At 33.1% G+C, this 22,586-nt stretch overlaps 1 protein-coding gene across 1 annotated transcript in view; it reads left to right on the top strand.

Annotated features, from left to right (window-relative positions):
- The window catches only part of LOC126884323 (phenylalanine--tRNA ligase beta subunit), a 97,905-nt gene extending 76,281 nt beyond the window's left edge, over positions 1–21,624 (top strand). The window contains exons 8-10 of the mRNA XM_050650262.1: positions 9,410–9,623; positions 15,684–15,845; positions 21,402–21,624. Coding sequence (XP_050506219.1) covers positions 9,410–9,623; positions 15,684–15,845; positions 21,402–21,553 — 528 coding nt within the window. The 3' untranslated portion in view covers positions 21,554–21,624. The remainder of the gene's footprint in view (positions 1–9,409; positions 9,624–15,683; positions 15,846–21,401) is intronic.
- Positions 21,625–22,586: the final 962 nt, after the last annotated feature.

The raw sequence follows: 22,586 nt of genomic DNA, 5'->3' as shown, positions 1-22,586 counted from the left end.
ATTTTCTTACCGAATACCACGCGAAGTCAAATTAATATCCGGAAATTTTTTTTGATCATGAATATTTTTAGAAAATTTCCCTCGTCTGCGACTCGGGAAATTTTCAAAATATTCTATATTAATATAAAACAATACTTTTTGAGTTATTAAAGATCAAAGATTTTATTTTTTCGTAAAAAAATGCATGTTTTAAAGCAGTTTTTCACGTATAACTCAAAAAATATAAGCTTTTAGAAAAAAGTTATTATTACCAAAATTAAAGATAATAAAAAATTGAATACATTTCTCCTTTAAAGAACTACACTTATGTTAATTCAAAGTAAGTTATTGGTAATTGAAGGTATACTTTTTTCGATGAGTACGCAAATCTAAGTATTCAAGCTTAAATAACAGGAAAACTATGCATTTTATAAAATATACCTACTTAACACTTGTCAAAGTACTTCGGAATAACTATCAAATGAGATCCATAAGACGTTAATAGCATCAAAATTAAACAAGTTATGATGAATATAAGAGAACTTTTTGGAATTTTTTTGGAAAAAGTGAAAAATAAAACATCGCCATTTCCACAAAAATTAAAATTTATAGAAATCCTTAAAAGAGTTTCTTTATATTAGCATAAGTAATGATTTTGACAATTTTGACCGGTTTAGAATACATGTTTTTGAAAAAAAGATATAATTTAAAAAAATCAGAATTTTTCAGATTGTCGTTATTTTCATTTTCTTTTAATAATAACTCCAAAAATACTCAATATCCGAAAAAAATTATATATAATCAAACTTTATTTTTTTCTGTACCAAATATTTTGCCTTTTTTAGTATTTTTGTAGGGTACAAAATAACCGAGATAGAAACGTTTTAATCTTAAATTTTGCCTGCGAGAACCATGTAACTGGGCAATTTAACCTTTTATTATTAAAAAAGTAAGGGGTCTAAAAGATTAAATTTAACGTGGTTTAGAAGCCCTTAGTTTTAGCTTTCAAATGGTTTTTAGGCGAATCTCATGTCTCAAAATTAACGGAGTTATTTAAAAAAAAGAACAATAACATTTTTTGGAAAAATTTTTAAAATATGTCTTTTGAAAAATTTTTGGAGCATAAATTTTAATGCTATCAACTTGTTCGTAAGCTCATCTAATAGATATTTTTAAATACTTAGACAAAATGTTTAATAAGTTTGTGTTATAAAATGCATAATTTTCCCGTTATTTAAGCTTGAATACTTAGATTTGGGTAGTCGCCTAAAGAAATATACATTCAATTACCTATAACTCACTTTTAGTTAACACTAAAAGGTTTTTCTAGTAAGGGATTTATTTCGTATTTTAATATCTTCAATTTTGGTAATATTAACTTTTTTGTAAAAACTTATAGTTTTTGAGTTATTTATGAAAAATCGTTTAAAAACATGCATTTTTCTCACGAATAATTAAAATCTTTGATCTTTAATAACTCAAAAAGTTTTATTTTATGTTAATAATTTTATATAACAAATTTTGCTTATAATTTGTCTCTCTACCGCAATATGGGGTTATTTTTAATAAAATAATTTTCACCCCCGAGAAGGGGTGGCATCCACCCCCAAGGTAAAAGCGCAAGTTGACACCATGTCATTTTTATTCCTTGAGATATCCTCTAACCACTTACCAAATTTCATCCAAATCGATGGAGGTTCAACGAAATCGGAGGTAATAGCTCATATCCACCTTCAGTGACTCCACTAATATTATTAATACTTAATCCCTTGCATATGTTTTTATGAGGCTTGTTCCAACTAGCGGTCAAACCAGTCAGAAACTATCAGCGAATAGTCGACCTTATGACTGCATTATGTTCTCGCACTGGCCAACTGTTTGCCGACGATTTCTGACCAGTTTGACTGTTGGTTGGAACAGACCTATTGTAATACCAAAAATACCACTGTCAGACACTAAACCTAATAGATGCAAATATTTTATTCTACAGGGAAAAATAATAGTTACTTATAAAATTCAAAGTGTGATTCCTCATTTGAAGCTATTTTTATTGCCAATTTAATGCAATAAAAAATAATCTTGAAATCAACACCAGAAAAACAAAAATTTCAGTTTTTAGTTAATTTGATTTATTAAAATGTGATTCCTAATAATTATTTTATTTTTTGCATTGAATTACTAATTCTTTTTTATATATTAGAATATTTGCTAATATTTTAACTTGAAAACTAATGTCAGATTTTAATAACTAAATAAGATACAAATATACGTAGCGATACAAATATTTTATATAAAGAGAACACAAAAATTGCTTATGAAGGTACCAAAGATATATAGAAATAAAGGCAAAAATTAAAAAGTATTTTTCATCGTTCCCCGGTAAACTGCAAACATCTGTGAATGAGTTTATTATCTTTAAAAAATATTAGTTCCTTTACTTTCCAATCGGCGGAGCCACTTTTGCTATAGAAGCAAAATATTGGATTGCAAAGAGTTCGTAGTCCCCCATTTTTAAAGCTTATTTTTGATTTTAGGCTCACGAAAAAATTATGTAATGTAGGTAAAAGTCCAATCTGTGTTCCTGTGGAGAGAGTTTTTAAAAATTTTATTTAGGTTTCCTTAAAAAAAATTGAGAAAAATTGGTAAAAAACCGACATTTTACCAATTTTTTTAGAAAAAACTAAATAAAATTTTTAAAAAATCTCGCCATAGGAACACAGATTGGGCTTTTACCTACATTACATATTTTTTTCGTCATCCTAAAGTTAAAAATAAGTTTAAAAAGTGGGGGACTACGAAAGCGTTTCAAATACTGATATTTACAAGGTAAATCCCCCTCTTAAGAGGTTCCTAACGATAAGAATTACTTAATAATTAGGTATCGTTGGTGAAATCGGGCATAAATGTCTTATATAAATGGAAACACTAAAATCCAAAGGATGGATATAATCACTATGGATATGGCCTTATGGCAACATATGACTCCCACACGTGGTACGTGGGTTGCTAGGTAGTAATTAATTAGGTCATTACGTTGAAAGAGTGAAAGACAACTACTAAGGTGAGAGTTTGAAAACATTTCTGTCTGATGTCTGATCAAAACTGTCAATGGAACTTAAAGTTTTATGAAATGTTAGTTACACTAGCCACTAAATTTTAAAGTTGTTTATGGTACAAGCAATAATAACAAATATTGGTGTGTTGGGATTATAAACATACAAAAATTAGTAAGAATAAATTATCTAAGAATAAATTAACGAATTTGAAAGTTTACAATAATTATCAATGAGGTGTACATTGATAAAGTATCGATAGGCAAACCAAAATACATGCTTCTAAATTCGGACGTGAAGGGTATTATATTCTTATAGTTGTAGAAAAATAATAATATGTCCATCTATGCTGGAATGCATAAGGGACAGGAAAAATAAATGTGAATTTGTCTAAACTATTAAGTTTTGATCGAAGCAAAGTATAGGTTGTGTTGAAAATAGATAATTATTTGTGACCCAACACAAATGATGGCTGATCTCTCTCTTCAATCCTGACCCCCCTGGAGGGAGTGTAGTGGTCGACGTGATGTCGTGTATTGTCCGTCTCCAAAGATCTCTGTCTCTGGTCATTTCTTTTAATTCATGCATAGGTCTTTTGCATATTCCTGTAATCTGATCGATCCATCTTGTTGGGGATCTTCCTCGAGATCTTCGGCCTTCCACCTTTCCTTGTATAATGAGTCTTTCCATGTTTTCTGTGTTGGCTCTCATAACATGTCTAAAGTATTTTAATTGTTGGAGATGGACTTTACTGGAGAGCCGTTGGCTAACTTTTAGCTCTCTTAAAATCGAATTATTTGTTCTATGGTCGGTCCAAGGAATTCGTAGCATTCGTCTCCAACATAACATTTCAGTGGCGTCTATCTTTCTTCTTTCCGAATTTCTCAGGGTCCAAGATTCACATCCGTAAGTCAGTATTGGGAATATTAAGCAGTTGATCAACCTCATCTTTAACGCTCTTGAAATTTGACAGTCCTTCCATATTATGGTCATTTTTGCTGTGTCGACTTTTGCTAGATCACATCTACGTTTTATTTCCTCCTGTAGTGACCCTGTGTTTGTGATTAATGATCCCAGATATAAGTATGAGTTCACAACCTCAAACCGATCAATTGTGGTTATATGTGGATGATTGTTATGTAGTCTATCCACTATCATGATCTTTGTCTTTGATATGTTTAATTGCAGACCAAATATTTGACTTTCGTTTTCAACCAGTCGTATAAGATCAATCAGTTCTGCTTGACTATTTGCAAGAAGGGCTGTGTCATCTGCGAAACGTAGGTAGTTTATTTTATGACCATTTATTGAGATGCCTTTTTCCCATCCTTCAAGTGCTCTTCTCATAATATGCTCTCCATATGTATTGAATAATTGTGGCGATAGTATACATCCCTGTCTGACACCCCGTTCTGGATGAAATTCGTTTGAAAGTGTGTCAAGCACTTTAACTGATCCAGTAGTGTGTTCATATAGTTCAGTTATAAGCGAAATAAGGTGTTGGGGTACGCCCACTTCTTTTAGTATTTGCCATAAGTGTCTCCACTTGACCCTGTCGAACGCCTTACGATAATCTATAAAGCATATGTACAGTGGATTATTGAATTCCCTAGATTTTTCTATTATCTGTCTTATATTTAACAGGTGTTCTCTAGTACCCCTACCTTTGGTAAATCCAGTTTGCTCTTGTGGAATTTCTCTTTGAAGGAATGTTTTTAGTCTCTCGTTGATTATATGTAGCATTATTTTACTGGCATGTGATATAAGAGAAATAGTTCTATAATTGTCGCATTTATGGAAGCTGCCTTTTTTATGAATTGTGGTTATTGTAGATTTTGTCCAGTCTTCAGGCCATTGTTTTGAATGCCATATTTGGTTACAGAGTAGATGAAGTAGTTTTACGCCAGTTTCTTCTGTGGCTTTGAGCATTTCTGCTGTTATCATATCTGGACCTGGTGCTTTATTATATTTGAGCTTACTGATCGCGAGTCTTACTTCATTTTCAAGTATATCAGGTTCTTCTTCCACCTCGTCAGAGATTTGGTTAACAAGTTCTTGGCGTTGAGCATCTTTATATAAGTCCCTGCAATACGATCTCCATGTCTCTGCTATATCTTTTCTGTTTGTTCTCAGAGTTCCAGTGTTGTCTTCAATGGCCCAAGTTCTGGCTTTAAAGTCTCTTGTTAAGTAGCGTATTTTTCTAAATAGATCTCTCGGCTGATTATTCTGATCATGTCTCTCAATTTCTTTGCATATACCCTGGTAGTACTGGTTTTTGTCTGTCTTGCATCTTCGTTTTATTTCTCTATTGAGGTTTCTTAAACTAGCTTTTTCCCTTTCACCATGCACGCCACTGATGGCTGATAAAACTGGTTATGATAAAAAAAGTGTGTAATCAAGATTGTTGTGACCAGTAATAACAGGGTGAGACAAATAGATAGGGAGTCTGATATCAATTACTGAGAAATGTAAATGCAAATTTTTTTTATAAATTAATAGGATATTGGTGGATTCCTCAACACAAATTTAAAAGAATGAATAGGTTGTTTTATAAAATCTTAGAAAATATTTTAATCTGTCCTTTTATGTTAAATAGCATTTAGGACAAGGAAAAATAAATAAAAGTATATAAGCTATTGCCTAAAGTGAGGCAAGATGAAAATAAGTGTTGAGTGAAATTGTTATCTGGAATTTTTTTTTAATTAATTAGAAAGTAAAAACAATTAATAAAAGGTGAAAAAATAAATAAAGTTGTGGAATAGAATAATATTTGATATCAGAATTGAGACTAATGAATAATATTGAGAGACTGAGAACTCCAGAGACCCGACAACCAAACACACTGGATGATGAGAGTAAAAGTTGGACAGAATAGAATAAATTGATGATAAATTTATTTACAACATCACCCGTTACATTTATCTTTTTATAGTTTTGCCTTACAAACTTTCATGGTCACTTGTATTCCAAAGTTTGAAAATTTGTTTTTTAGTTCAAGTACATGTCCCTCTCCTCTACCCTTTTCTCTTTTATTATACTTATGTTTCTTTCCTTTTTTTTTCGAAAACATTTGTCAGTATTTGGAGTTTATACAGGATTAACACGATTATTGCTTATTTCATCAGTCGCTAAAGTTTATTTTTCAAGCCTTATACCTTTTCCTCTATTTTTGTAAAACTTTGTTTTTGAATGTTTGAATTAATTTTATCCTCGGATATTATTCTCGCATGAATATTCGCATATTTTTGCATATTCGCATTCGCATCCTCATTCTCGAAAGTACCCCGCACAAACCTTACGGAAATTAGGTTCCAGTGGATTTTTGCTATCCGATGGCGACCTTTACTTTGACTTTAACCTTCAACGGACGTCATCTTCTAGAGTTTCGAGGGGTTTCGGCATTATATTGATATAAACAGATTACTCATGAGTTTTTGGGATCGCTAACACGAATATGCCATCAGAATTGACTTCCGGAGCACGTGGTGACCAGGGTCACTGCAAGGGACGTCATCTTCTAGAGTTTCGATGGTTTTCGGCATTTAATTGATGCAAATGAATTACTGGAGGGTTTTTTCAGGTCGCTAAACACGAATATGCCACCAGAACCGACTCCCAGAGCACCTGATTTCCAAAGTCAATGAAAGGGGCTCCTGGAGTTTCGAGGGTCTTCGGTACTACATTAATGCAAACGGATTAGTTATAGGTTTTTGGGGTAGCTGAACATGCATACACTATCAGATCCGACTCACGAATCACATTGTGCCTACGGCACGTCATCTTGAATGAATATTCGCATTTGCATTCGCGAATGTCGGTAGCAGATATTCGTATTCGCGAATGTTCAAAAAATGACGTTCGTTACATCACTATTAGGCCTAAGTAATTAAATTGTCTGGCCACTTTGTAACCTGCCATGTTTCTTATCTCTGTTTGGTTGTTTCTGATTCTGTTGATGATCATTACTTTGGTTTTCTGTATTTTATTTTCAATTCATAATTTGTTGAGTTCTTCTGGTGAAAACACCAATATAACCGTGTCATCAGCATAACGTAGGTTTTTTATTTTTCTTCCTCCTATAGTTGCCCCACCTTGCCATTCCTCAAAACTTGACGCATAAAGGTGCGTATAGATATGTGCGCCGCGTACTTCGCGCCGTGTGTGCGCTACGCGCTCGTGGCGCGTTCGTTAGATTAATACGTGTTTTCAAGTGGCGCACAAACGGTGCGCACACGGTCCAACTTCTGACGGTGCCACGAACGCACGGCGCGCATATCTATACATACCTTAATGTATTCACTATATATTTATATTGAATAGAATGGGGGATATTATGCATCCCTGCTGAACTCCAGATTTCAATTTGAAGTTTTATTATATCTTTCTTTCAATCCTCCCTAAGTAATATTACGTCAGTTAAATATTCGTTTATAATACGGTGCGCTGGAATAAGTGTTACCCCGCCCCTTTATTAACTTATTTATTTTTAGCACATAAGAAAACCGCTCGGGCAGGTCGATTTTTAAAATAATCAGTATGTTATAGCATCAACGTTTCGAACTTTGCGCGATCCCTCTTCAGGTGACAGGCACAACTTTGATTTTTTTTAATGGAAAAGTACATCATGTGACACCTCATTTAAAAGCTTTTGAAATACTAATTACAAAAATGTATAATACCTTAATCCTTTTTAAGACCGTAGTCGCAAAATTTCGTTCGAATTATTTTTAAACGCATTTATTTTTTTCGATATCTGAGAAAACTAATAAGTATTTTTGAGAAATTTAAACAGAGAATGAAATATTACAGTATTATCGCGGGTTGAAAGTCCCGAGTACTTCTATACTTATTATTTTAATAAGTCGCAGGGGTGAAAAAAAGAGAAAATTTAGTCTGATTTTTAATTTCAAATATATCATTCAAAAGAAACTTTTTGTTTATTCTAAGGGACTTTCAACTCTCGGTAATATAGTCCTGTCGCCAGGGGGGGTACAACGGCCTCGTTAATTCAGATGGACTTACCCAAGTTTTTTTTATGTATTTTGACCCGTAGAACACGAATTTTTTGGGTAACAGTTGATCCGGATGTCGATAAGATTGTTATAGACCAAGAACTTGAGGAATCAAATAACAGCGATTTTTGGCAAAACAAAACAATATTTTGTATTTTTTGGGTCATTTTAAGCAAAAAATATTTCTACAAGTTTTTTAGTAGGATGCACAGTTTTCGAGATAAACGCGGTTGAACTTTCAAAAAATCGAAAAACTGCAATTTTTAAACCCGAATAACTTTTGATTAAAAAATAAAATAGCAATTCTGCTTAGCGCCTTTGAAAGTTCAAGTCAAATTTTGTCGGTTTTGATTATTTGCATTGCTACGAATTTATTGTGTTATTGTTAAACAAAGCTACAAACAACTAGTGCGTGAGTGATGTTTCTATGATTTCTCATTTAAAATCGAACGAGTAGGTAGAATAGGTACTAGTGCAATCAAGACTATTTCTACGTTACATGCGTTAAAACGCATGTAAAAGCACGGGAAACCCTACGTGTTTATAGCTTTGTTAAACAATAAAAAAATAAATTTTTACCAATGCAAATAATCAAAACCGATATAATTTGACTCAAACTTTCAAATGCGGTAAGCAGACTTGCTATTTTATTTTTTAATCAAAAGTTATTCGGGTTCAAAAATTGCAATTTTTCGATTTTTTTAAAGTTCAACCGCGTTTATCTCGAAAACTGTGCATCCTACGAAAAAACTTGTAGAAATATTTTTTACTTAAAATGGCCCAAAAAATACAAAATATTGTTTTGTTTTGCCAAAAATCGCTGTTATTTGATTCCTCAAGTTCTTGGGCTATAACAATCTTATCGACATCCGGATCAACTGTTACCCAAAAAATTCGTGTTCTACGGGTCAAAATACATAAAAAAAACTTGAGTAAGTCCATCTGAATTAACGAGGCCGTTGTACCCCCCCTGGCGACAGGACTAATAATGTAGTCTTTCATTCTGCGTTTAAATTTTTCAAAAATATTTATTAATTTTCTCAGGATTCGAAAAAATAAATGCGAACGAAATTAAAGTATTATACATTTTTGTAATCAGTATTTCAAAAGCTTTTAAATGAGATGTCACATGATGTACTTTCGTACATGATGTACTTTCGAAAGTTCGAAACATTGATGCTATAATATATACTATGATTATTTTAAAAATCGACCTGTCCGAGCGTTTTGCTTATGTGCTAAAAATAAATAAGTTAATAAGGGCGGGGGTAACACTTATTCCAGCGCACTGTATGATAATTTATTATATATTTTGACGCATATGTACCTTTTCTTAAATTCATTTACTCACTAAATTATTTTCAGTGTTCAAGAGAGGACATATCTACAAAATTAGGTATAGCGTCTATAGATAATGTACCAGCCGTGCACATTTCTAATCCGAAAACATTGGAGTTTCAAGTTTGTCGTACAACGCTTTTACCTGGTATCTTAAAAACAATAGCAGCCAATAAGAAAATGCCATTGCCATTAAAAATATTTGAAGTCGCCGATGTAGTTCTCAGAGATTTGGACACAGGTAAATAATTATGATCTGTAAAAATTATTAGTTATGTAATGTTATATTACTTTAGTTGTGCAAAGATCCGTTGGAGCAACTATACAGACTGGGTATTTTCTTATCGTTGGTGTGCGCCTTTAATAAGAGCAACAAAGAGACATGTATTTATTATACATTTAAAACGGGTTAGAAGACCTACATCGTAGGTATGGCTTTGTCAGACAGCGTTGCCAAAGTTGGAAATTATCAAAAGAAAATATTAAAGTAGAAAAAATAATATATTATGTATTTAACTTTTTGTAAACAGATATAATAAACAAATTATTTAAAAATAACAAAATATCGTTTTCACCCATTTTTAAAAAATGTGAAAACGTTGAATTATAATTCAACGTTTATTTTTTTATTTATATTTTTTATTTTAAATAATTTGTTTAGTAGATGTACTTATTTGTTTACAAAAAATTAATATATAGTAATGACTGCGCTAAGAACCGGCAAAATATCGCAAAAGATGGAAAACATAATACGTTGTGAAATAAAAAGAGATGAAACTAGTAGAGATGTAAAATTATCGATAGGAACCTATAAATTTACATTACATTACATAGTTTCCCACCTTTAGACGTATCTGAGGAGTATAACAACTGTAACAGGAAAATGTTATAAAATTCTCCATGTTTTCTGTCAGAGACGTCCAAAGGAGTGAAACTATGTAGCTAATGTAATGTATGCAGGGTGTCCCGGAAAATAGTATTAGGAAAAGTAATAGGAAAATACCTGTATTTTAATGTTTAGAAATTTTAATTGCCTGGCAACATTGCGATCGTACGCACTACGGAATAATAACAGATAGTAAGAACTTATTTGTGATTTACAGTAGGTACATGTATTTAAAATAATCCAACCAAGTTCTTTTAAATGTATTGGAATGCCTATTGCATAATTTTAAACGAATTACACATCTTTTAAAATAAAAACATATCTTTTAACTTAACTAGTAGGTATTATGTATTTAGTACGCTTTAAATGTGTTGAATGCTGAGGACTTTGACTAAATTACATAGTTCACAGTGGACATTAAATACACCAGATTGATAATGTGTCAGTAATTTGTTTACTTGTGAACAAAAATAATTAAGTTGTACTTACTTGAAAATAATTACTACACTTTCAAGAACACATTCCCTCATAACGACGAGAAATAACGGCAAAATATTTTAAAAGAAATATAATAAGCCTCTCCATTTAGAGATCTGCCATAACTAATCAACAATAACATAATAGGTAATGAACTCACGATTCGAAAACATTTTCGGTATTGAAACTAAGCAGGATTCTTCCAAACTATCTGTTGTATGTTTACTAAAAAGAAGTCTACGTTTAAATTCTCATACCTCACAGAGTTGCCAGATTTTAATTTGCATACCAAAATATATTTTAATTTTTTGGTCAAACAATTGCATTTAGAAAAAAATGTTTTAAGAGTTTTTTGCTTTACATGGTGCCCTCTACCTATACCTTTAAGGAACGCACTATTTTCCGGGACACCCTGTATTTATAGGTTCCTATCGATACTTTTACACATATACTAGTTTCATCTCTTTTTATTTCACAACGTATTATGTTTTCCATCTTTTGCGTTATTTTGCCGGTTATTAGCGCGCTCATCACTGTATTATTTTTTTTACTACTTTGATGGATAATTACGCATGTCTGTCTCTCTCAGAGGCTTTGTAAACACAACTTTTCCGTCATTAGATAAGACAGGACAAATGAGCTATCGATTGAAAGCTCATGACCCAAGGATCTTATTAGGTGATAAATTTGACCTTGCACTTCCAGTTTTAGAGTTGAAACTTGAAGTACTATTTTAAAGTCGCCCAAATATTATAAACGACTTATTATTGGACGTGCTTTAGCAAGACGAAAACCATTTTATTCTTCCGCCCTTATGCAAGTCTGTCCATCCGTCTGTCTGTCTGCGAATATAACTCCTACGTTATTAAAACACTCAACTTCGGTGGCGAGATAATATAGCAGGAGACCTGAAAGCCACGGGCGTGGAGAACTGGACAGAGATTGTCCAAGACAGAGAAGATTGAAGGCATGTTGTCACGGAGTAAGTACGAGGTGTCTAATTAAGTATGTTATTAAATCTGAGAAATTGGACCTGACACTTCCGGTTGCAGAGTTGGAACTGGAAGTAGTGTTTTCAAGTCGCCGAAATAGTACGAGCGACATATTATTCGATGCGCTTTAGCAAGACGAAGACAAGGTATCAAATTAGAGCTTATAACCCAAAGATGGTATCAGAGTTGCAATCGGAAGTACTGTTTTAAAATCACCGAAATAGTACAATATATTTGTTTTCGTCTTGCTAAAGCGTGTTAAATAATACATTGCTTGTATTATTTCGGCGTCTTTAAAACCGTACTTCCGGTTGTAACTCTATAAACGGAAGTCCGAGGTCAAATTTTTTACTTCTAATACCATCTTTGGGTTATAAGCTCTCATTCGACAAATCATTTGTCATTATATCTATTTTAATAACGTAAGAGTTTTGTATTCAAGGTTGGCAGGTTTAAACCAAGATGGTTTAATCCACGGTTTTTTTATTGCTTTTTTTTCTCTATGTTGTTGATATTATCCTAATAATGAAAACTACAGCTCAACAAACTACAAATACAAATTTGATGATTAAATTTTTTAAAGTACAGTAGAACCCCGAAAATCCGAATTAATTGGGGGGACAGCCTGTTCGGATTCCGAAAAGTTCGGATTATCCGAAAGTTAGCCTAACTAGTAATTCAAAGCTTTCATTGTCGTTGATTTTGAGTCGCAAAACGTTCTCTTAAGATTGTGGACCATATTTTTGAACTCAAGTTGACTACGAGAGAATCGAAGTAAGTTTATGTTTAACCTATATAAGTAAGTCTGGCTAATTGGTTTGTGCCAAAGCCAATTATAAATAAAAAACCCTTATAAGTACTACATATTGTAGTCTTCATTTTTAACAAATTTTAAATGCCAAAGTTCTATCAATCCTACATTGTTCAATTTTCTGGTTTTACTCTGTATAATAAACGTGTTTTTAAGTTTTTGTCTTGAATTTTTTAATTTTTTTCACTTTCCGTTGGTTCGGTTTTGCCGAACGTTCGGATTAGCGGGGTTCGGATTTGCAGGGTTCTACTGTAATATATTTTAAATTATTCTAATAATTAAAACAACTGTACAAACAACAAATAATATGTATTTAAATTTTTCTTCATTTTGTTATCTCAACAAAAATATAATAATTCAAGACCGGTCCTGATGGAGATCCCTTTTGAATATCTCTATTGTATTTTATTACATATTATTCAACAAGGTGGTTCCCCCATAGCATCGTTCACTGTGAGTGATGGTGCGGCGATCAGGTGGCTCAGGGGATTCCCAAGTTGATCTTCCGTGATTTCAGCCAGCAGTTTATAGTTTTGACTTGGCACTTAGTAACTTATTTTAGTTATTTTACTATTTTTATAAACGCTTGTGTAGTGATTATTAAATTGCAAAAAAGAGAAAATGTCAGTGTCAGGTTTAAGTGGACGAAGACGTGACTTAGTATGGAATTCCTTTGAAAGTATTAAACTTAGCAGCAGAAAAGGTGAAAGAGCAAAGTGTAAAAAATGTGGGATAAACTTTAAAGGGACAGGTATCAAAAATGAAGACTCACTTAATCAAATTTTCTGCTGGAAATAATGATAATGATGATGACATTGAAGGTAAGAAAAATGCTTAAATTGCACTGTATTTTCATACTCTCTTCCTATACTATTTAAATGAACATTATTAAATTAACATGGCAAATTAATAATTAACAATATCAATTTTTTACATTTTTATACACGAACCATTGTATTATCTATCTTTTATATTGGCCTATTTCTTCACTTGGTACAAATTTTGAACAATGTCAGAGTTATTTAAAATTTGACTTGTGATGTGATCACAACAAGACATTTTGATATTCCTGCATTTTTAAAATTTAAGACAGCAGAAGCACGACAAAAAGAAATAAACCCAGATTTTGTGTTTTAATACCATATTTATAAATTTATAGTTGAATATTAATTGTTTCTATTGTTCCTCCCCATTTTTATGTATTTTGTATTTGCTAATCTATTAAAGTTTTTATAAAAGTATAAGAACTAGAACAGTGTTTCCCAACGTGGGGCCCACGCCCCACAGGGGGGCAATTTGATTGTTAAGGGGGGCAATTCGAACATGGACTCGACACGAGTTTAACCCTTTCCTTCCGGGCCATTTAATTACAATGCTAGATTTCGGTGAAGAATATTAAAGTCTCTATTTACTTCTCATACTTCAACTAATAATCGTGTGTTTGGGGGTAGTTATCAGATTTCTTTATTCGTCGCTAAAACTGGAGAGAATTTTTAATAAAACCGTCAATATCAGCATTTCTTAAAACGGTTCTTGGAAAAGATAAGAAAGATGTAAAAGCTATGTCACTCAGTAACATACTATCAAAAATCAAAAAACCATATTTTTTTACTTAAGAGCACACAGTAGCGATCAACAGGTAGCAACAAACGCGGCCCAAGATGTCGAAAGTTCTGCGAACTTTCAAAAGTGAGGCAACAGTGCGTCGGTAATTCGACACTGACAGTGACGTTTATACTTTTAAAAACAATAATTTTTATACACGTAGGCACTAAGTCAGTGACGTTCGATTTCTTATTATAAAAAAATCGATTTTTAGTAGTTCCAATGTGACATAAAATCTAGGCACGGGATAAAAAAGTTTTAGTTATAGGTAATTTCCACATACTAACATATTTCTGAAATTGGGCTCTGTACCGCCATTCTTTATTATATTACGAATATGTGTGCCAAATATCTCGACAAAATATTCAAAATTAGAGCCGCAATCTTGGAACGCGTTTGTTGCTACCTGTTGATCGCTACTGTTTGCTCTTAAGTTTTTTTCTTTTAAATAATTTGTTGATTATATCTGTTTACAAAAAGTTAAATATATTATTTTTTCTACTTTAATATTTTCTTTTGATAATTTCCAGATTTGGCAACGCTGTCTGACAAAGCCATACCTACGACGCGAAATTTCTTGGTGACCCTTACTAGTTCGTCAGCCCCATATCTTCTAACCCGTTTTAAATGTATAATAAATATATGTCTCTTTGTTGCTCTTATTAAAGGCGCACACCTACGATAAGAAAATACCAAGTCTGTATATCACCTTACTTACAGTTGAGTCCATGGTTCTTTCCCCGTGCGTCATCATTAAAGCATACGAAATAATTCGGAAATTGACTCCACGCAACAAGTGACAGAAAGTGAAATTAGAAATTAGAGGTTATCTGATAAATAGAATGTAAAATGCTAGTTTTTAGTGTTGCTTTTAAAATTTTGGTCCAGAATTACAGCTTCATTTGAAGTAGCTTAATAAATTATTTTAATATCATTAGTGATCAACAATTTATAAAAAAATATATAATTTATATTTGTTTTTGTTATTTCTTTCACTTTTACGAAAACTTAAACAAAACCGTTCCTTAACTGTGTGAGTGAATGAGGTTAACTTTTAACTGTGTGTATGTAAATTAATGGCAAAATAAAATACACTCACCATAAAATTTCAAACTCCGATATAAAATTAGTTGTGAAAACAACTTTTTGTTGTAATATAAATAACTTCTAATTGCAAAAAAAGTACAAAAAATCCAACATGACACCCACAAGTAAACAAACCAGAAGCGTCAATAATTGTAATTAAAATCTGAAAACGTCCCCAAGCGTCTTTTTTGTACCTATCTTTTTTCCATGTACTGAGTCTAGAGCGTTCATAAAAATATGTCTTTACTTAATAACGGGCGGTAGCTGGTTTGTCATTTAGTTTCATAAAAAAGTATGTGTTTTATCTCGCCAGGTATTAGTGACGCTCGGTTAAAGAACCGTAGACTCAACTGTAGTAAACATACCTGAAAATTTTTTGTAAATAATAATCAAAATCACACTTGATTAACTATGTCAAAATAAAGTTTTTTTTTTATAATTCAGAGGTTGGTGCCCGAAACGAGAGGAGAATATGTGCTGTAAACTGTAATACAAATGCAGGTTTTGAAGTTGTTCATGGTCTTCTTGATAGGATAATGTTACTTTTGGAAGTTCCATGGTCACGTAAGAAGAATTCAGTTGGTTATTACTTACAAACTGCTAATGGTAAGTGGGATATCTAGCCAAGATACATTAATATATTTAGTTTTGTTTAAAGGCAATTTGACATGTCCGGTTAAATTTAGTAAAAAAAAAAAGTTAAACTGCTTCGATATTATTATGTTGATATTTCTACAAATGTTTCCAGTTTTTAACACATTGAGACCAATATGGTCTCACACTTTTATGGGATCATAGCGCTGCATGAAGCCACTTGGTCTCACGCCAACCAGTCTACAATTTTTTTGGGTGTTGCTTCGTAGGCTTCTCAAATTCTATTAAACTATATTGTTGACCCATTGTGTTATGAAGCGAATGTGATACCACCTAACATTGCTTTATTACTTTTGTTTTTTCTTTTTCTTCTTCTTCTTAGCCTTCTATCGTCCACGTTTGGACATAGGCCTCTCCCAACTCCTTCCATCGGTCTCTATCCTGAGCAATATATTTCCAATTTGTTCCGGCTACTCTTTTAATATCATCAACCCACATCATCTGTGGTCTTCCTCTCGTTCGTTTACTTTGGTAAGGTCTCCAATGTTGTATTGTTGCATTCCAACGTTGGTCTTTTTGTCTAGCAGTGTGGCCTGCGAAGCTCCATTTAAGTTTGGCAACTTTTGTTGTTATGTCCTCGACTTTTGTTTTTGATCTTACCCATCTTTTTATCTGACAGTCGTATACCTAACATTGCTCTTTCCATTGCTCTTTCTGTTGTGGCTAGTTTATTCATATTTGCCTTGGTTAGGGTCCAGGTTTAACATCCATATGTCATGATAGGAAGGATGCACTGATTGAACACTTTGCTCCTCAAATATTGGGGTATTTTGTGGTTCTTAAGTATCCAACCAAGTTTTCCAAATCCTGTTCATGCTGGTCTTGCTCTCCTAGTAATTTGCACAATTTGGTTCTCTTTGTCAAGTTTCAGGATTTGGCCTAGGTAGATATATTCCTGGACTTTTTCTCTCACTGCCATTTATAGTTATACGTCTGGGGTCATCTGTGTTTGTCATTATTTTTGTTTTTCTCATGTTCATTTTCAGGCCGAGGTATTGGGAGCTGCCTGCGAGTTCCTCCATCATAATTTGCAGTTCCTCGAATGAGCTCGCTATAATCACAATGTCGTCAGCGAATCTTAGGTGGTTTAGCTTCTTGCCATTAACGTTAATGCCATAGGTTGACCAATTTGTCGTTTTGAAGACATCTTCTAGAGCTAGGTTGAAAAGCTTTGGCGATATTACGTCTCCTTGTCTCACGCCTCTCTTAATGGAGATGGGATTTGTATTTTCGTCTAGTTGTACTATCATAGTTGCATTTTCATATATATATTATGTATTAGTTGTCTATATCTCGAATCTATTCTACAATTAATTTCTATGGCCCACATCTCGATACTATCAAACGCCTTTTCATAGTCTACGAAGGCAAGAAATACGGGTAGTTGGTATTAATTTGCCTTCTCTATCAATGTTCTCACTGTCAGCAGATGGTCTGATGTACTATATCCTTTGCGGAAGCCAGCCTGTTCCACTGGTTGGTAATTGTCCATTTTTAGCTTAACCGGTTGTTAATAATTCCCATAAATAGTTTGTATACTTGACTGAGCAACGATATAGGTCTATAATTCTGTAGGTCACATTTGTCCCCTTTTTTGTGTAAAAATATTACTAGACTTTCTTTCCAGTCTTTAGGAATCTTGCTATTTTGGAGACATTTATTAAATAGCTCTGTTAGTATAGGGATTGTTACTGTTTTGCTTGTTTTCAAGAGCTCGGCAATTGCACCGTCGTGTCCTGGAGCTTTATTATTTTTTAGTTCTTTTAAAGCTCTTTCTATTTTGAATCCCTTTATATTTGGTAGTACTTCTGATCCCACGTTTTTTATTTTTCTTTTGACGTTCTCCTTTGTGGATTCATTAGGCTGGCTTTGCGAGCTGTACAAGGTTTTGTAGAAGTCTTTGACTATTTTTGTTATTTTATATTTGTCCTTCTCTTCCTTACTATTGACATCTTTATTTTTGATGATTTCTTGAACACCCAGTGCGGGTCTTAAACATTTTAAGCCTCTGTTGTTTTCAATGACTCGCTCTATGAAGTTCTCGTTCCATTTTTGTATGTCGCGTTTTAGTTCTTTTCTAATTGAGTTCTAATCATAGTTCTTTGTTTTATTAAGTTCTATGTATTCTTGAGTATGGCGTTTGTTTTGCGCTAGTAGTTGTCTTCTTTCCGTCATTAGTTGTTTAGTTTCGTTGCTTATTTTGTCTTCTTTAGTCCTTGTTTTCTTTGCGACCTGTAGTCCGGCTTCGAAAAGGTTCTTATTTATGTTTTTGTTAATTTCGTCAATTTGATCTTGATTATGTGAAGGAACATATTCGAACTTATCCGCTAAGACCTCTCGGAGTTGCTCTTCATTTGTTTTTAGTTTAAAGGCATCTATCCGCGTTGTTTTTTTAAATATTCTTTTTCTCTCTTCTTTCATGTTAATATTTAGATTTGCTCTAACTATACGATGGTCACTACCCGTTGTTACGTTGTTGATTGTTGTTACGTCTTCAAATATTCTTTTGTTGTTTGAGAGAAAATAGTCTATTTCATTTTTATTGGTTCCGTTAGGTGCATCCCATGTCCACTTTCTATTAAGTTTTTTTGTAGAAGGGATTCGTAACATACATGTTTTCTCGTTCCAGGAATTCCATAAGTTTTTCTCCCCTTGTGTTTTTTGTGCATAATCCAAAATTTCCAATCTTGCTTTCAGAGTCTTCAATCTTACTTCCAATTTTGCGTTAAAATCTCCCATTATTATTATTTTGGATTCTCTGTTGGTGTCTATAGCTTTTTTAAGATCTTCGGAAAAAGTATTTATTTCTTCATCAGTTGCTTTTTCAGTTGGAGCATAAACTTGCACAATCTTTAATTTAGTTTGTAGATTTAGTTTTAAAATCATGTATGTAACCCTGTCTGAGATGCTGTCAATTATTTGAATTTGTGATTTTTTCTTCTTGTTGATTAAGAAATCTACTCCACCGTATGTATAGTCTTCATTGCCTTGATAATAGAGACTGTTGCCTGAATGTAAGTCCACAAACCATTCACCTCTTCTTTTAACTTCTGATAGTCACATTATATCCCAATTCATGTTCCCCAATTCCTCTTCTAGTTCATAGAGTTTTTCGTCTTTTGCCATGGAACAGATGTTGTACGTTGCTATATGGAGTTGTTTGTTGTTCTTCTTTTACAAATTCGACTTGCCTCCCCCAGAATCCTCGAGGCAGACCGTTGTTTCGATGTGGGACTGTGGAATAAACTTCCTACCCACCTGGAGTATCTTCCGTATCTCTGTTGAAACCGACATTTTTGGTTTTTGGAGGTTTTGGCCATAACCCACCACGCTGGCCAGACCGGTTGGTGGGTTGGGGGATATTAGGAAAGGAATTTGGGGTTTGGATCGGATAATACTGGGGTTAGGGCTTGGTTTCCTCTAAGTAGGAAGTGGAGGAAAACCAGGAGCTCGCGTGGGCAGGGACGCGAAATCCCTGAAGTAAGTCTACTCTCTATCGGGATCATAGAGGGGTACCTACCCGCTGCCGTTTTTACCGCTACTTTTGTTTTATAGAGATCAAATAAGTTTTTTTTTAAATAATTTGTTTATTAATAGAAATTTAAAGAAAGTAAGTGCCAAGTATTTCAACAATAATGGATTTGCTTAAAAAATAGCCGAGACAGTAGAAGTTATTGCATGCCACAATAAAAACAAGTGTGGAGTTTTGAAGAGACAATTCTTCTTCCAATATCACTGGAAATTCTAGTTTAGTATACAACACATTGGCGTCTTAAAGTTCGGTCGACAATAAACTACTTCTTTCCGAAAAGCGGTTTAAGTGCTAAGTGATCTAAGCGCCAAATATAAGTTTTATTTTTTTTTTCAATCAATGATGTTCTATCATATGATCTATGACATATGATCTATGTTCCTATGCCAATGTCCCCCTATGAAATCTACGTGCCAACTTCATTCTAGTGGTGGCAAACAAAAGCCCAAAGATGAGCCGCCTGTAAGGCCACATCATGTTCTTTGTTAGTTGATTTAAGTGCCAGTGTTAAAAAGTACACTCTTCATGATTCATGATAGATAGATGGTAAGATCACTTATTTTTAATTTTGGCACTTAGTACATCACTTAGCTCGGTCACTCTTCAGTTATCGACATTTAATTTTTTTGTTAATTTAGTTTAGTTGAGAATAAGCCACAAAATTGGCTTATTCCCAACAAAAATAGTAAATTTATATGACAAGGTATTAATTTGTAAAATTAAAATAATAATTCTTCTGATTTATGCGTTTTATTTACTTTGTAAAGATTTTTTTGTCGGCTTGGTATACCTGTGCTGCTAAATAACACGATAATCTTTTCTCAGAAGGGTTTGCACACAAAAATGAAAATCTTTACAGAGTGAATAAAATGCATAAATCAGAAGAATTATTATTTTAATTTTACAAATTAATACCATGTCATGTCAATTTCCTATTTTTGTTGGGAATACGCCAATTTTGTAGCTTATTCTCAACTAAAATAGTAAATTGATACGACAAAGTATTAATTTGTAAAATTAAAATAATTGTTCTGAATTGTGCGTTTTATTTACTTGCTAAATATTTTTTTACCGGCACTGTAATATAGTACAGATTATAAACCGCCTCCTTCGGTAGACCGCAAGCTATATTAGACACGTGACGGACAAAACAACATATTTTTGACAAATATCCATGATGGGTATACATTTTTAAAAGTATTTGTGACAAAAAAGTATGACACATTTATGGGATCGTTTTGTTTGTGTGTATGGTGGCATTCAACATGTTAAATCACTGTTCATGAGTATTTTAATCCATTACTCCGTAAGATATTAGGTTTGTTCCAACTCAATACAAAACCGTTCTTGAACGGTTACTAGCATGCGCAGTAACGAAAAATGTGTTACTGCGCATAATTATTAGTTATTGAGCATGCGCTTAACGATTCAAAAACGGTGTTGTATCGAGTTGGAACAAACCTAGTATATTAAACTACTTGCGTTAATTCTTGACAATTCTTGAGTTATCTGATGTATCAACCATAGAGTTATATATTAGCATAGAGAGAGTGTCATTCAGAGCGAAGTGACGACACCATCTTTTTTATTTGGATTAGTGCTGTCTCGCTCTTACGCATAGTAAAGCTGCTACAGTTGTCCTCCTCTTCCGTGCCTATCTTCACACTGAATGTCATCATAGATTTTCAATACAATGTGTTAGAAAGAGATGCAGCAAACCAGTCCATGAGATCTTGTCGTCAGGAAGCGCGGAAGATAGGCTCCCTCTATGTTAATATATACCTCTATGGTATCAACTGTCACTTTATAACGCGACGCCGACGTTATACACGTGAAGTTACATGATAACTTTGTAGTTATGTAAGAATTTGTAAGGTTGGGTTCATCTTTTGACTCGTTTTTAGATAGAAATAGAAATCAATAAAAATTAAAATTTTCATTACTTTTCCAGTTTTTTAATTTTCATTATTTTTTAGATCCAGCATACTTTCCAGGAAGATGTGCAAATATAATTTGCCACGGAACTTCTATAGGAAAGATTGGCGTATTGCATCCAGATGTGTTAAACAAATTTGAACTTACAAATCCGTGTTCGGCTTTAGAAATAAATATTCAATCATTTATTTAATTCTACATAGTTGAATTAAAAAACTACACTCTGTTGAAGTTTATTTTTTAAATAAAATATTTTTAATTGAGTATTAGATGTTGAATCAAAATTTTTGTTTTATTTATTTAGAGCGGGTCAACGTATGTGGTTATAATTATTATAGCACGAGAGCTATTAGACATTTTTGGGTAAATATTTGAGGTAATCTGAAATTTTTTCTGGTAACTCTGCCATGATACCCTAATACAAAAATGACGGTCTGGCTGGAGGGTAGCGGTCATTTTCCCCAAAAATCCCCACCAAAGTTAAAAAAGGGTTATTACAAAAAATATCTTTGAGGTGACTTTAAAGTAAATTTAAATATAAAGGAAATAAACAAGCCAGGCGATTTGCGAGGGATTTTAGCTTTGCAAGATGCTTGCATGGGGCCAGAATTATTTTCAGGGGATTGCATCTGAATCTATACATAATATTAACCAGTATAAAATAGACCACTATATGTATAGCTATGTACTTTCTTTCCGGAAAGGAGTTGGCCCCGTAAATGACCGTTTTAGAGTGTAATTTTCAGGGGCAACTCCGAATTGCATGAAAATTTGGATATCCTCTACTTTAAAGTTGAATTTGTGCCGTTGGTTGCTTTTTAAGGTTTGCTGGTTATTTGCGATTGAAAATGTTTAATTTTCGACAAAAAAATTACGTTTTCAGACGGTTTTTCGCAAATAACTCAAAAAGTAAAAATATCATTCAAAGTCCCTAAAATATCATTATTGTTACTTTGGGTTAAATGCGCTCGAGATAAAGCATCTGCTATAATTAGATTTTTCCCTGGTTTATATTTAAGATCAATATCAAACTTTTGTAACTGCAACATCATTCTTTGAAGTCTTGCAGGACATTTATTTAATGGTTTTTTCAATATTGATATTAAGGGTTGGTGGCAGGCCCGGCCCCAGGGGTGGGCGAACTGGGCGGCAGCCCAGGGCGGCAAATTTTAGAGGATAGCCAATTTTTGAAATTGAAGAAATAATAAACTCGTTTTTAATATTAT

Source organism: Diabrotica virgifera, chromosome 5 (assembly GCF_917563875.1).
Source record: "Diabrotica virgifera virgifera chromosome 5, PGI_DIABVI_V3a".
Classification (NCBI taxonomy): Eukaryota; Metazoa; Arthropoda; class Insecta; order Coleoptera; family Chrysomelidae; genus Diabrotica; species Diabrotica virgifera.
Note: the sequence above shows the minus strand (reverse complement) of the source record. Positions and strands in the feature narration are given on the sequence as shown.